Source organism: Setaria viridis, chromosome 8, assembly GCF_005286985.2.
Source record: "Setaria viridis chromosome 8, Setaria_viridis_v4.0, whole genome shotgun sequence".
NCBI classification, from domain to species: domain Eukaryota; kingdom Viridiplantae; phylum Streptophyta; class Magnoliopsida; order Poales; family Poaceae; genus Setaria; species Setaria viridis.
This window is the reverse complement of record NC_048270.2, coordinates 31,829,745-31,844,464: the sequence shown is the minus strand read 5'-3', so window position 1 is coordinate 31,844,464 and position 14,720 is coordinate 31,829,745. Positions and strand designations below refer to the sequence as shown.

The 14,720-nt window shown below is 42.6% G+C and overlaps 1 protein-coding gene and 2 non-coding genes across 3 annotated transcripts; all 3 read left to right on the top strand.

The window, feature by feature from the left end:
• The first annotated feature begins 9,501 nt into the window (after positions 1-9,501).
• Positions 9,502-14,189, top strand: LOC117833479 (GDP-mannose 3,5-epimerase 2). Its single transcript, XM_034712986.2, has 7 exons — positions 9,502-9,662; positions 10,352-10,747; positions 11,468-11,561; positions 11,662-11,791; positions 11,887-12,019; positions 13,349-13,556; positions 13,656-14,189. The coding sequence occupies exons 2-7, from the start codon at positions 10,353-10,355 to the stop codon at positions 13,809-13,811; spliced, it is 1,116 nt and encodes a 371-aa protein (XP_034568877.1). The 5' UTR covers positions 9,502-9,662; position 10,352; the 3' UTR covers positions 13,812-14,189.
• LOC117834918 (small nucleolar RNA snoR97) lies at positions 12,482-12,588 on the top strand. Its single transcript, XR_004635871.1, has one exon. It is a non-coding gene; the product is annotated as a small nucleolar RNA snoR97 (small nucleolar RNA).
• LOC117834919 (small nucleolar RNA snoR97) lies at positions 12,840-12,947 on the top strand. Its single transcript, XR_004635872.1, has one exon. It is a non-coding gene; the product is annotated as a small nucleolar RNA snoR97 (small nucleolar RNA).
• Positions 14,190-14,720: the final 531 nt, after the last annotated feature.

Sequence of the window (14,720 nt, the reverse complement as noted above, 5' to 3'; positions counted from 1 at the left end):
CTGTATCTTGGTCTACGTCGTCTTCTTCTTTCTTATTCTCTCTCGAGCTCGCCGTCGCCGGCCGGACACCTTCCAACCACCAGCACACCGGCCTCTTGTAGTCTTGGACACTGGCGGTCGTCCAACGGCTTGCCTTTGACAATGAGATTTCGGAGCACAACACAAGCGTGCTTGGAGCAGCGAATCTGCTATACGTTTTCTTGCTCGCAAATGTTCGCTACTGGCACGGGGAAGGATGGCGCTAGCTGCTCCTGCAACGTCTTGGCACGATCGCTGAACACAACCATTATTACAATTTTACAACCTGACTGACCAGAAACAGCTTCCTGCCTAACGTAATTAAATTCGGAGTAGTAGTAATTAAATTCTCCAGCTTTACAACAAACGGCACAGGTAGACGTTGGATTAATTCCGTTCGCTTTTCTGCCTCTTCTGGGTCAGTGATCGATCGGATTGATGTTCAGTGAACATCATAGAGGTTGGGGGGGTCCTCAGATTACGCAATAAATAAATCTCTGAGCGTTGTGTGACGTTACGCTCAACCAGGAAAGGAAGTACTGTGACAAATTCAATTATCTTGCTGCAGGTACGTTTATTGTAAAGCTGAAGCGGAACAGTAATAAATCACTAAGGGGTTAAACAGAACGTTAAAGTTTTAATAGTGTCACATCGGATATTCGAATACTAATTAAGAGAACTAAACATGAGCTAATTATAAAACTAATTGCAGAATCCTGTGCTAATTCGCGAGACGAATCTATTAACTCTAATTAATTCATCATTAGTAGCACCACACTGTCGAATTATGAACTAATTAGACTTAATAGATTCGTCTCGCGAATTACACTCCATCAGTGTAATTAGTTTTGTAATTAATCTATATTTAATACGTCTAATTAGCATCTAAATATAGCCGAACATACCCTTAATTTACGATGTGACGACAGAAACAGCTTCCTGCATATCTTGCTGAAGGTACCGTGCATGCAGCAGTGGACAACTGTGCAACACGTGACGCGCTGCAGGTTCCGAGGTCGTCGATCGAGGCCTCGTTGATTTTTGACTTGGTCGACGGAGATCAGCTACGCGAGGCACGAGCATGGATGCGCTTGGCGTGGAAGCGCAAAGGGAAAGCTCCGCGCTCTGCTCCCTTGCCTTGAGTGAGCCTTGGGTCGAGTGCATCCTGCTCAAAGGTCCTAACCCCTATGTGCATGACTATTTCTCTTTCTTTTTTTTCCCCGATGATATGGGCAGTTGGGTGCACTCGTAAAAGAATCTCGATTCGATTCTCGATGCAGTGTGTGCGGCGCTGAATTGCAGTAGTTCTATTGAGACGGGTATCTATCTACCTTATCTTACCAAGGTCTGTTTATTTTCACCCTCCTAAAGTTTTAGCTCCTAAAAAATTTTAGGCAGTTTTTAAGCACCTACTAAAAGTATATTTGGTTCCACCTCCTAAAAGTGACTAAAGGCAATTAATAAAGTGGTAAAATGACCCTGATGCCCTCCCACTACCTCCCACCATGCCCATGTGACTTTTCTAGCGTCAAAACAATCTTGCCCGTGAGGTAGCTGCATGCGGGATTTTTTTTGAAGCCACATGTTTATTCCATTATGTAAAAAAAATGCACACAAATGTACACACACTCGTCCATACAAAAATTCGACACATCAATAAAATCATCATTACAAGTTGACAGAGGATCCTTCGGCGAATGAAACATAGTTCTCATCACGATCAACCAAATCAAAGTTCACATCTCTCGAAAAACTCTCTCTAATAAAATTGTGTAGTGCCATGCACACAATAATTATACGGCTTTGCTTTTGCATTTGATAGCTAGGAAGGTCAAGCAATATCCTCCACTTTATCTTTAGAACTCCGAACGACCGTTCAATGACATTACGAAGTGAAGAATGTGAGTAGTTAAAGAGTTCTTTTTTACCTCTTGGCATTGGCCCTTGTCTAAACTCCAGCAAATGGTACTTGGTTCCTTTGTAGGGTGCAAGATATCCCGGTCGATTTGGGTAACCCGAGTCAACAAGGTAGAACTTGCCTGCGCATTCATAATACATGAATTATGTAAGTCACAGACCTAGTGTTGTAATAATAATAAAATGCATGCAATTTAGATCATTACCTTCAGGTGGGTGTGGAAACTTGTCTCCAAACTTGTCAATTGCATCTTTGAAAACCCGCATGTCTTGAACTGACCTAGGCCAACCAGCCACCACAAAGGTAAACCTCATGTTGAAATCACATATGGCTATGACATTTTGACTTGTATACCCATGTCTTCCCATATGTTGTACTACTTGGGTACTTGGCACTATTACAGGAATATGAGTACCGTCAATTACTTCAATGCAATTGTCAAAGAATGGTATGAACCTAGGGCTTTGCAACCTAGGATGCACAAAATTAAACTCAGGATCCTTTGGCTTAATGATGTCAACTGTTAGCTTGTTCACACTCTCTAGCACTTTATCAAACTTTCTACAAATTGTTTCTAGTGACCTTGTGAAATGGTCTTCAGCTTGTCTAAGAGATTGAGGTGCACCACATATCCATAGAAACAGCCCTAAAGCTTCAATTGATGACATCCTCTTAGTTGATTTCAATCCATAAGATTCAACTAGCAAACTATGCAGCCTCAGAAACAAATCTTGACTCATTCTAAACATATTATAACAAGATGTGCTATTTCCTAGTGTCCTCATGACCCATTCAAATCCACTTTCTGTTGCTATTCTGTGAGCTGCTTTGTTCATATAAGTGTCGAAGTGATACATACCCAACATGGCAGCAGCAATAGTCAAGATCTTTCTCCTCTTCTTCCTACAATGCAAGATATAGGACTGTATTCTTTGATCAAAGTCTTCTCTATCATCATCCTCTTCATCCCATTGGTCATCCCATTCTTCTTCTTCCTGCAACAACAAAAACAAGCAAATCAGTACTGTTTGTTAGAATAAACAGCCATATTATGCAGCCACCAATGATATAATTAAGACATATACACAGCAATATGCAAAGCATATAAACAGCAACATACAAAGCAATAAACACCAATGAAATAACACAATTCACAGCATTGAATGCACACATTCATTCAACACCTCAATACATGTTCATTAGAAATTAAACAACACAGTTCATACATAACAAAAGGTTCTGCCATTAAAAGACAATTCTAGTTCCTAACAAAATAAACACCACAATTCAGATAGACATAGCAGTCATTCCATGTCATTCCATGTCTTCCTCAACCAAATCAATTTCTCCTTATCATCGTCGATCATGTCAAACACATCTCTATAGTACTCCTGCTGAAACAATCTTGTTACTATGCCAAATTCAGTTGATGTGGGACCAGCTCCACCCTGCTTTACCAACAGAAGACACCTCTTTATGTCATCCTTTTCCTTCTGCTTGTTTTCCAACTCCTTCTGTTTCTCCATCTCCCTTAGATAGTGCCTCTTTTCCAACTCAAGCTGCCTGTACTGGTGCTTTTTTTCCAACTCATCTTGTCTCTGTTTTACCATTTCTTGTATTTTTGCTTCTTCCTTACTCCTAGAAACTTGTAACTCAACAAGAAGCCCCTGAAACATCTTGATCATTGGGCTCTTACTCTTCTTGTTTGGGCTTGTGGCTGTGCTAGATAAGCAATTTGTTCTCTTGCGGCTGCCACTGCTCAAAGGACTTGCCAGGAACTCCTCTTCCTCTTATTCTTCACCTTCATCATCACCCAAGTCTACCTCCTCATATCCCTTCTCTTGAGTTGATGAACCTGACATGACAGAATCTGCTCCATCCACTAAATGTCCTTTAAACATCTCCTCAAGATATCCAATATATGTTGGCACACCAAACATGAACTTTCTACATTCACTTTTTCCCTGTATAATAGTTAAGCATCTTATCAGTACAATAAAAACAGACCTAGAACTACATATGCAAAGATAGTACATGCTAGACAACATTACAAACAGATTACCTTTAATGCCTTATCCCACCAATCAGCTGATGCTACTATAATGCCATCAGATCTTCTCCCTAGACCTGTATCAGTTTGCATCATGTTCCAAAATGTGTACAAAGTCCTACACTGTGGCCACCTATTTCTGAGTTGCTTGATAGTAAGGTTGAGTCCAGTCTTTAATAGCATTCCTTTTTTCACGTTACAACAAACTCTCTAATAAAATTGTGTAGTGCCATGCATGCAATAATTATACGGCTTTGCTTTTGCATTGATAGCTAGGAAGGTCAAGCAATATCCTCCACTTCATCTTTAGAACTCCAAACGACCGTTCAATAACATTACAAAGTGAAGAATGTGAGTAGTTAAAGAGTTCCTTTTTACCTCTTGGCATTGGGCCTTGTCTAAACTCCGGCAAATGGTACTTTGTTCCTTTGTAGGGTGCAAGATATCCCGGTCGATTTGGGTAACCCGAGTCAACAAGGTAGAACTTGCCTGTGCATTCATAATACATGAATTATGTGAGTCACAGACCTAGTGTTCTAATAATAATAAAATGCATGCAATCTAGGTCATTACCTTCAGGTGGGTGTGGAAACTTGTCATCAAACTTGTCAATTGCATCTTTGAAAACCCGCATATCATGAACTGACCCAGGCCAACCAGCCACCACAAAGGTAAACCTCATGTCGAAATCACATACGGCCATGACATTCTGACTCGTAAACTCATGTCTTCCCATATGTTGTACTACTTGGGTACTTGGCACTATTATAGGAATATGAGTACCGTCTATTGCTCCAATGCAATTGTCAAAGAAGGGTGTGAACCTAGGGCTTTGCAACCTAGGATGCACAAAATTGAACTCAGGGTCTTTTGGCTTAATGATGTCAACTGCTAGCTTGTTCACACTCTCTAGCACTTTATCAAACTTTCTACAAATTGTTTCTAGTGACCTTGTGAAACGGTCTTCAGCTTGTCTAAGAGATTGAGGTGCACCACATATCCATAGAAACAGCCCTAAAGCTTCAATTGATGACGTCCTCTTAGTTGATTTCAATCCATAAGATTCAACTAGCAAACTATGCAGCCTCAGAAACAAATCTTGACTCATTCTAAACATATTATAACAAGATGTGCTATTTCCTAGTGTCCTCATTACCCATTCAAATCCACTTTCTGTTACTATTCTGTGAACTGCTTTGTTCATATAAGTGTCGAAGTGATACATACCCAACATGGTAGCAGCAATAGTCAAGATTTTTCTCCTCTTCTTCCTACAATGCAACATATAGGACTGTATTCTTTGATCAAAGTCCTCTCTATCATCATCCTCTTCATCCCATTGTTCATCCCATTCTTCTTCTTCCTGCAACAACAAAAACAAGCATCTTATCAGTAAGTTAAAAAATGAACCTAGTTCTACATATGCAAAAACAGTACATGCTAGACAACATTACAAACTGCTTACCTTTAGTGCCTTATCCCACCAATCAGCTGATGCTACTATACTGCCATTAGATCTTCTCCCTAGACCTGTATCAGTTTCATCATGTTCTAAAATGTGTACAAAGTCCTACACTGTGGCCACTTGTTTTTGAGTTGCTTGATAGTAAGGTTGAGTCAGTCTTTAATAGCATTCCTTTTTTCATGTTACAATAACCTCTACGTGTCATTGCCCCTTTAAAACAATTCCCTGCCCGAATTTCCTCAACAGCAAGTTCACAATAAGAATGTGTGTTTTCCTCAGACCATTCAGCCCTGTCATGAAGATTCTATAGCAGAAAAGAAATTGTCACACTAAGCATTGCAATGACACACAATTCAAAAATAAAATAGCAACAACACATTTCCCATATCAGAGGCAACATTTCATACAAGAGAAATGGAAACCATGCATATTAGAGAGTGTGTTTCAGAGAGGGGAAGCAATTTACCTGAGAGAGAGTTTCAGAAGGCATGCCCTGTTGTTCTTCGCCGGCATCAACATTCACTGGATTTTGATAGCCGTGGCCTGCAGAGAAAGCTTCAGCACGTCCTCCTCTCAAACTTCGACCACCACGGCTACCATCTCTCCCTCCAACCGAAAGTTTGCCTCGGCCTCGTCCAAAACCAACTTTACCCCCGAGCAAACCTTTGCCGCGACCACGCCCTCTGCCGGCGGTTGCTTGCACACTCACTCCAGGGGCCCGACGAGGGACTGCCTGCTCAAAACCGGCCTCATCACCCTGAAGGTACTCTTGGTAGGACTGAATATCGGAGTAGAAGTCCGCTTGTGAGTTGAGATCCAAATGCTCCGTGTGCTGCCGGGAGCGGACAGAGAGGGGGCCGCCAGCGGAAATAACGGGGCGAGGTCGTCTTCATCCGCATCAGGCGGGGATCTGCGGAAGCTGGTGGCACCAGAGGAGGAGCCTTGAGATAGAAAGTCCCTGCAATTGTACCTATCCATCAGGCGCGGCCGAATTGGGGGAGGGGACGGCGCAATCCACCTACGCACAAAATTAAATCAGCAATAGGAAGGAAGAATCGTAGATCGAGAATAGGAGAGGGAAGAAACTCACCCCGCAGTCCCAGGAGTTCGTCACGGACTAGATGACGGCGGACGCCGCGAGTAGGAGGACGAGGATGAGCCGACGAGGATACGGCGGGTGGTGGCGGGGGGGATCCGGCGGGTGGCGGCGGAGATCCGTCGGGGGAGCGCCCGGACGACGATTTGTGGCAGCGTAAGGCGGCGTCGATGGCGGATCTAGTGGCAGGCGAGTTGGGGGAGCGCAGGGAACGGCGACAAGGATTGCGGGGTCTGCAGCCCGGGGAGGTTGGACTAGGGGTGGCGGACCGAAGGGGGAGGGCGCGGACGGAGTTTCTTGACCACGGGCGCCGGCGAGGTAGGCGGATCTAGCGGCGGTGGGGACGGGGGAGGCCGGTTTGGGAGGCGGCGGGGACGGGGGAGGCAGGTTTGGGAGGCGGCGGGGTTGAGGGAGGCGGGTCTGGTGCATGGGGGGAGGCGGGTTCTGGCGTGCGGTGGGGGTGGGTGCGGGGGTAGGAGCGGTCCAGAACCGATTTTAGTCGGTTTTAGGAGGGGGTGAGGGCCTAAAAGATTTGGACCTCCTAAAAGATTTTAGTCATTTTTTAGGAGAAGTGTTTGGCACTTTAGGCAGTTTTTAGTCACTTTTTAGGAGGTAAGGTTTTAGGAGGGTGGAAACAAACATGCCCTTACTGTGCCAACCGTTTAACTTAACCCTAATAGAAATTTCCTCTCATTTCACATCTCTAACTATTCAAACTGGATCAGGTCTTCGATTTTGTGAAGTACTCCCACAGCTCTTAAACGTCATTTTTGTTTTTAAAAAAAGAAACAAAGGGAGTATGTCATAATGCTTCAACACTTAAGATACGGAAAATACTTGAAAATGATCACATATGTTTCTTTCTGTATCTAATCTTCGGCCGGGCATCTTTTATGCATCATCCCACAGAATTTGCAGTTAAAACCACAACGCATGCGTGGTATTCATAGCGTGCATGGTCTCTTATGCACAATTTTTTTTTTGTAGTAGTCACCGTCATTTTCTAAATATATATGCACTAATAAGATATAATGGATCCGTAATATCTTGGGAATGCTTTTAATGGTGAGCATATATATAATGCATAGCCCCAAAATATTGAATTTATAAGTGTTACTATTTTGTAAGTGACCTGGTAAATTGGCAGAGCCACCTCGTGCTTGAACAAGGTAGCGAGCGTGAAGGGGTTAAAAACCAGTGGCGTGCACATCCGCACGCACCTTGCTTGCTTGGAGATCGAGTTTTCGGTTCCATCCTAGCCAAGCAAAGTGGTGAACCCTAGGTCAAGCACATCTTGATCGATTTATTTAAATGATTTTAGAAAACCTAGGTCATGAGTGTTTCGCCAATAATCCACGCACGCCTCGGTTGTGACGACATGATTTTTTTTATCTCATCATATTTGTTTTTTCCCCTTCAATTACACTCAAGTTTGATTTTTTTTAGTCGTGCTGGATAAATGCATGTTTGCTTGGCTGAATGAGTGTAGCTGTCAGCAGGCACATCAAGGTCAGCTTCAGCTAGCCTGATGCCAAATAGCTCCAAAAGTGCGCACTTCCTCTGCATGTCCTTATTTCAGCGTGTGCCTAACAGTAACAGTGGCGGTAAAAATTTTCTGGTGCGACAGTGGGTGAGGAAAAAGAAAAGGAAAAGATTGATCATTAACATGAAAAAAAAATACTGTACGGTAAAAATCCTGCTAGCTTACTTCATAGGAAGGTACTTTTTTAAGAAGTCCGCTAAAGAACTTATGCTCTTTTTATTTATCCCTCGCTAGGGAGACGGTAGCAATAACACGCTAATCCCTCCGTTTTCGTTTTAAATTGCAGTTCATTGTATCCTAAATCAAACTACTTTAATTTCGATCACATTTTTGACAAAAAGATAACTTATATAGTATAAAATGAAATGTAGTATCAAACATATTTCAGGACGAATTTAATTAAACTTATTGGATGTCATGAATATTGGTGCTTTCTCCTTTAAAATTGGTTGAAGTCAAACAAGTTAGACTTAAGAAAGCTAAAGTAAATTAAAATTTGAAGCAAACGAAGTAGTACTGATGGTACCAAGTCTGGACTTGGACGACCGAATTATTCGAGTACCATTATTCTTTTTTTCTGAAATGGATCTACGTAACATATGCGTGCATTGCCGTGCAAACGTACAATCGTTGTTGACAAAGTTGGCACTCAAGCACGGAATTCTTGGACTGTAGGTCGAGGGACTGGCAAGTACAAGTGTGCTACAAACCAGCTGGTGCTTTGACGCCGAGAGTGTGGCGTCTCCAATCTCTCTATTCTCCAAGCCAAAGCAACGGCTGAAATTTCCTGCGATTGCTGAAATTTGCAGATTTAGACATGGTTTGGTTCGGTTGCTTATTTTTAAGCACCCGTCACATCGAATGTTTAGATATTAATTAGAAGTATTAAACGTAGACTATTTACAAAATCCATTACATAAGCGGAGGCTAAACGGCGAGACGAATCTATTAAGCCTAATTAGTCCATGATTTGACAATGTGTTGCTACAGTAAACATTTGCTAATGATGGATTAATTAGGGGTTCATCTCGCCGTTTAGCCTCCACTTATGTAATGGGTTTTGTAAATAGCCTACGTTTAATACTCCTAATTAGTATCTAAACATTTGATCTGACACTTGCTAAAAATAAGCAAAGGAACCAAACGTCCCTTAGCGATGGTACAGAAGCAGAATCACGTCCTGTCGCTGGTATGAATTTGTCATCCTAGCCTACTGTTGAGAATTGAGATTGAGGAGAATTTGGCCCCCTGCTATGAAGGAAATCATATGATTGGCCCTCCTAATCTTCAGATCCTAGCTGAATCCCAGCGAATGCGTTCGAAATTTTAAGTCTATAGCGCGTGCACAGAAAAAACTCAACTTTTAGGGACCGTTGTGTAAAAAACGAGATAAGCCCCCTCCGGTTCAGAGTCAAGCCACCCCACGCTCCCTCCACCTCCACGGGACGAAGTCGTCTCGCCATTGGTATTTAAGAGCGGCCGGAGGTGGGAGGGAGATCCGGCGAGCTGCTCCTATCTCCTTCCTCCGCTCTCGAATCTCGCTCCGGCGCGGCTACCACCCTCGTTTGCCAGGTAAAGATGGCATCTTTTCCTTTCTTTTTGGGGGAAATTTCCCTGCAGCGGTTCTAGGATTGGGGGCTTGGCTCAGGGTGGCGCGCTCGTGCGTTGGCATTGGTTGCCTCGCTCGAAGCCGTCGCCGGGGGACCTCGTCGGCGCCGAGTGCCGCGGGTCGGATTCGTGTGTCCTGGAAGGCCGGCGCCCTCCTATTCTTGGTTTTGAGAGGAACCCCGGCTTGCTTGCCTGGTTGTATGGATTCTATTGCTGTAGGAGTTGAATCCTTCGCCGAGACCAATCAGATCCGAATCTTTGTTCATGTCCATTGCGCAAGATTGATAAACGTTGACCCATAGGACGTATTAGGGGGTGTTTTTAGTTGCTAGTATGAACTTGTGCAGGTGCAACACTACTTGTTCAGCAGTGGGCGCTACTGACTGTTGGTTAATCCTATGAATAGAGTCGACTATGTTAGTTGATATAACCGCTGTAAAGAGCATGGCTGCTGTGGGTCATTTTCATACTTCTGTTTTGTTTTAGCGGGAACGGAACCGGGTCTTTGGCCCCTGTGTTCCGAGAAGAACATTGGAAGTTTGTTTTCCTAGAAAGATTGGGGGTCGTGCTGATGGCCCATGAGCCATAGGAGGTCATAATTGATTCTGTATGAGTAGCTTTTCATCCTAAATCTTGACCTTTGGCTTGTGCAGGATGGCGCTCAACAAGGAGTACACGTACGCGGAGCTGGAGAAGGAGCCATACTGGCCGTTTGAGAAGCTGCGGATCTCCATCACGGGCGCTGGCGGGTTCATCGCCTCCCACATCGCTAGGCGCCTCATGAGCGAGGGCCACTACATCATCGCCTCTGACTGGAAGAAGAACGAGCACATGACCGAGGAAATGTTCTGCCATGAGTTCCACCTCATTGACCTGAGGGTCATGGACAACTGCCTCAAGGTGACCACGGGGGTTGACCATGTGTTTAACCTTGCTGCTGATATGGGAGGGATGGGGTTCATCCAGTCCAACCACTCTGTCATCATGTATAACAACACTATGATCAGCTTTAACATGCTCGAGGCTGCTAGAATCAATGGCGTCAAGAGGTAACTACCTGCCTGCTGGTGGCTCTTTGTTTATCATGTTTTAATCACCCTTGTGAAGCTGGATTTTAACTGTTAAGGTATGCAGACACTAAATTAGTTAAATGAGATAACCTTCAAGTGCAGTTGCTAGATTCCTAGATTTGAGGAACAAATGCTCTACATTAACTACCATACTGTGGAAATTTATTGCAGTTGCTATGCGTGCATCTGCACCGGCATCTCAAAGCAGAATCATTTATGCGGATACAATGCAAAGGGTTCAAATCGGCCCACAAGCCCACATAGGGCAAGTCTTAACTGGTGTGGTTTCAGCTAGGTTTAGTGGATGACACTAAACAACACTACAGGAAAGTACTATAGTACAGTTATTATGCAGGGCATATGCCGCACATAGCCTTTTTTTAGCTAGATTGACATGCATTGGCGGGCCTTTACGATGAGCATTGAGCTGATGATGCTAGTGCATATGTGTGCCCTCTTTTATGTGCTATAGTTGACCTTTTTCTCCACCTATCTAGTAATAAGAACTTCCAAACAGGATCTCATATTTGTTCTCCCTTGTAACCATACAGGGCAAGCATCAAATTTGGGAGACCTAAAAATAAGCATCAAACCTTTGCATAATTAAACAAGAGTGTTGTTGAAAAATGGCACGGAATTTCATTTAGTGCTTTTGTATTAAAACAAAGTGTTGTAATTTCTGTATATTTTCCCTTGCAGGTTCTTTTATGCATCAAGCGCCTGTATCTACCCTGAATTTAAGCAGTTGGAGACTGTAGTTAGCTTGAAGGAGTCAGATGCCTGGCCTGCAGAGGTTTTTAACCATCCAGATTGATTCATGCTTCTGTGTTAATTATCAGTTACTTTAGCTACTATGGTAAAAAAAATGCTAACTAATGATGCATACCTTTTAGCCTCAAGATGCCTATGGCTTGGAGAAACTTGCTACTGAGGAACTGTGCAAGCACTACACAAAGGATTTTGGCATTGAGTGCCGGATCGGTCGCTTTCACAACATATATGGTCCCTTTGGGACATGGAAAGGTAAGATTCTATCTGGTAACCAGTAATATTTTGTTGTTCTTAGTTTTTTTTTTCTAAATGTTGTTGACCTATGTTTATTACTTGGCTACCTATAGGTGGAAGGGAGAAGGCACCTGCTGCTTTCTGCAGAAAGGCTTTAACCTCCACTGGGCGCTTTGAGATGTGGGGCGATGGTCTGCAAACCAGATCCTTCACATTTATTGATGAATGTGTCGAGGGTGTCCTTAGGTAAGTAAAACTTCATCTATCTTTGGCTAGTTCAATACTTTACCTTTTCTTTCAGATATCTTAGATTAAGATCAATCATATTTCACATCAATCTGGTCTTGCTAGTATGGATAATTTAGTTCCAAGAGAAGGTTAGTTGTCTCTTTTAGACATGCAGTTTTCTATAGGCCATTGAAATTTCTGTTGAAAAATAGATGTTGTGAACAGAAAAGATATGCTATCAACATGTTTTATATGGGTCTCAGCTAGGCCATTCTTGGAAAATTTTTGTAGGCCCGACTATCACTAATCAGCTCTTCAGAAATTATGTTGCAAGTTCTAGAAGATACTGCAACCTAACAATGCATTCTACCAAAAATACTGTTCTTCCAGGTGTTTTCGATCAATATAGTCACAAGATAATGAACAAATGTTAATTTTGTATTTTTATTTCTGAGCTTTGAATAAGTATCCTTGATGCCGTGTTCATCTGCAGCAAGGATCTTCCAAAGCTCACAAAGTCAGTGCTGTCATCACCTTTGTTTCTGCTTCAACATCAGAGATCAGAGTTGAAAAACAGCACAACATTTTGTAGAAAACAAAAACTAAGTGAATTTTGCGTTTTGCTCCTTAGCTCTGAATTAATATCCTTGAAGCCATATACTGATATACATCTACGTCAAGGATCTTCAAAAGCTTAGGAAGTCTGTGCTTTCATCACCTTTGTCTTTGCTTGAAATATCAGTGATCGAGTTGAAAAACAGCATAACCTATATAATAAATTGAAAAAGGTGAATGGAACCATTTAGTTTTGAGCTTTGAATAATTATGCTTGAAGCCATATACATCTGCGGCAAGGATTTTCCAAAGCTCGTAAAATATGTTGCTGTCATCACCTTTGTCTCTGCTTGTACATTAGAGACCAGAGTTGAAAAACAGCACAACATATAAAAGTAATTAGCAGTGTTTTTAAGGCGACCTATCACCTAGGCGTCGCCCGACAAGGCGGACCTGTTTCCCCAAGGCAAGCCGGGTCCGCCCGGACGCCTAGGCGATGCCTTTGAAACACTGGTAATTAGTAAGCTAGTAAATATTATTCATTAAAGAGTTCATTATAATAAGCTAGTAAATCTTGTTTCCCTTCTTGGCATTACTTCACACATGTTCTACAAAAAGACATACGTAACTTATAATTAATTCTCTTTTGGTTCAAATGAATGTGAAAATAAGTCTTTCAGAACGAGGAAATACCAATGGTGATGTGGAATAGCTATTGGTTCTAGGGGAAATAATTGTGCCTGCAGTTATGCTTATATGGTGAAATAAGCTGTTATTTTGTCAATGCATCAGGTTAACAAAGTCTGATTTCCGTGAGCCTGTAAACATTGGAAGTGATGAAATGGTCAGCATGAATGAGATGGCTGAGATAGTCCTCAGCTTTGAGAACAAGCAGCTGCCCATCCACCACATTCCTGGACCGGAGGGTGTGCGAGGGCGGAATTCAGATAACACACTCATCAAGGAGAAGCTTGGCTGGGCTCCGACCATGAAGCTGAAGGTAGTCTACCAAATCTCACACATAAAAGCATTGCTTCAGGTCCTGAATTTACACCTACATAATCTTATCCTCATCACGTGAATTCAATTCTGCCTGCAGGATGGACTAAGGATCACATACTTCTGGATCAAGGAGCAGCTTGAGAAGGAGAAGGCTGAGGGCATGGATCTGTCGGTCTATGGTTCATCCAAGGTCGTGCAGACACAGGCCCCTGTTCAGCTCGGTTCCCTCCGCGCTGCCGATGGCAAGGAGTGACCTTGCCACAGCCAGTCAGCCACTCAAGGCCTGGGCAGAGAGCATGATATACCAAGCATACCCAGTGGTTTCAGTTGTCATGGTTCTTGTCATCACCTACACCATTTCTTGATTCACTTTGAACTTCCCAAGGGACTGTTTGGATGGCGGATATCTTATCAGAAAGTTATGGGATTTATCCAAATTTGGAGTAGATACAAAACATTCTGACAAAATACCCCGTCCATACACCTATAGTAATTTCTATATTTTTCTTTCTCTTCTTTGTGTCTATACTTCATACGATAGGGTGTTGTAGGGACCACACATGTAAACCGGTGTATGTTTATTTCACAATAGCAATGAATAAAATAAAGGCTAACTATTTCCATCTGATCAGATCTACTTTGCCAAATATCTCAAAGCAGTCTTGAAGCAAGGTAGTACCAGCGTAGCCTGATGCACGGATGAGATAGCAGCGCCAAAACGCTTGATGCACGGATGAGGTAGCAGCGCCTCGCAGCATGGCCGTCTCTTCTGGGCAATCTTTTATTTTTATTTTATTTGTAAAAAAGAAAGTTACTGAGCAGAGTGACAGGTCCATGATTCCCACTCTTCCGTTCCATAATTAATAGAGATGGCAACGGGCATATACCCGCTAGGTAATGCACTAATGCCATTCATATCCACACCCGCCAAATCTAACTCTTACCCGCTAAAATACCCATAGCCGCATGCGTGTACAAGTTCTTACCCATACCCATACCCGATAGCATACTGGCGCTAAACTCGTGAATATAGCACATGATAATAGTACACCTCAATAAATTTGAGTAATCAATAAAAAAAGATAATTAACCATTTTTAACCAAGTAATAGTCAAATAAATCATAAATTATTAGTTTGTTATCAATATTAAGTCACCCTTCA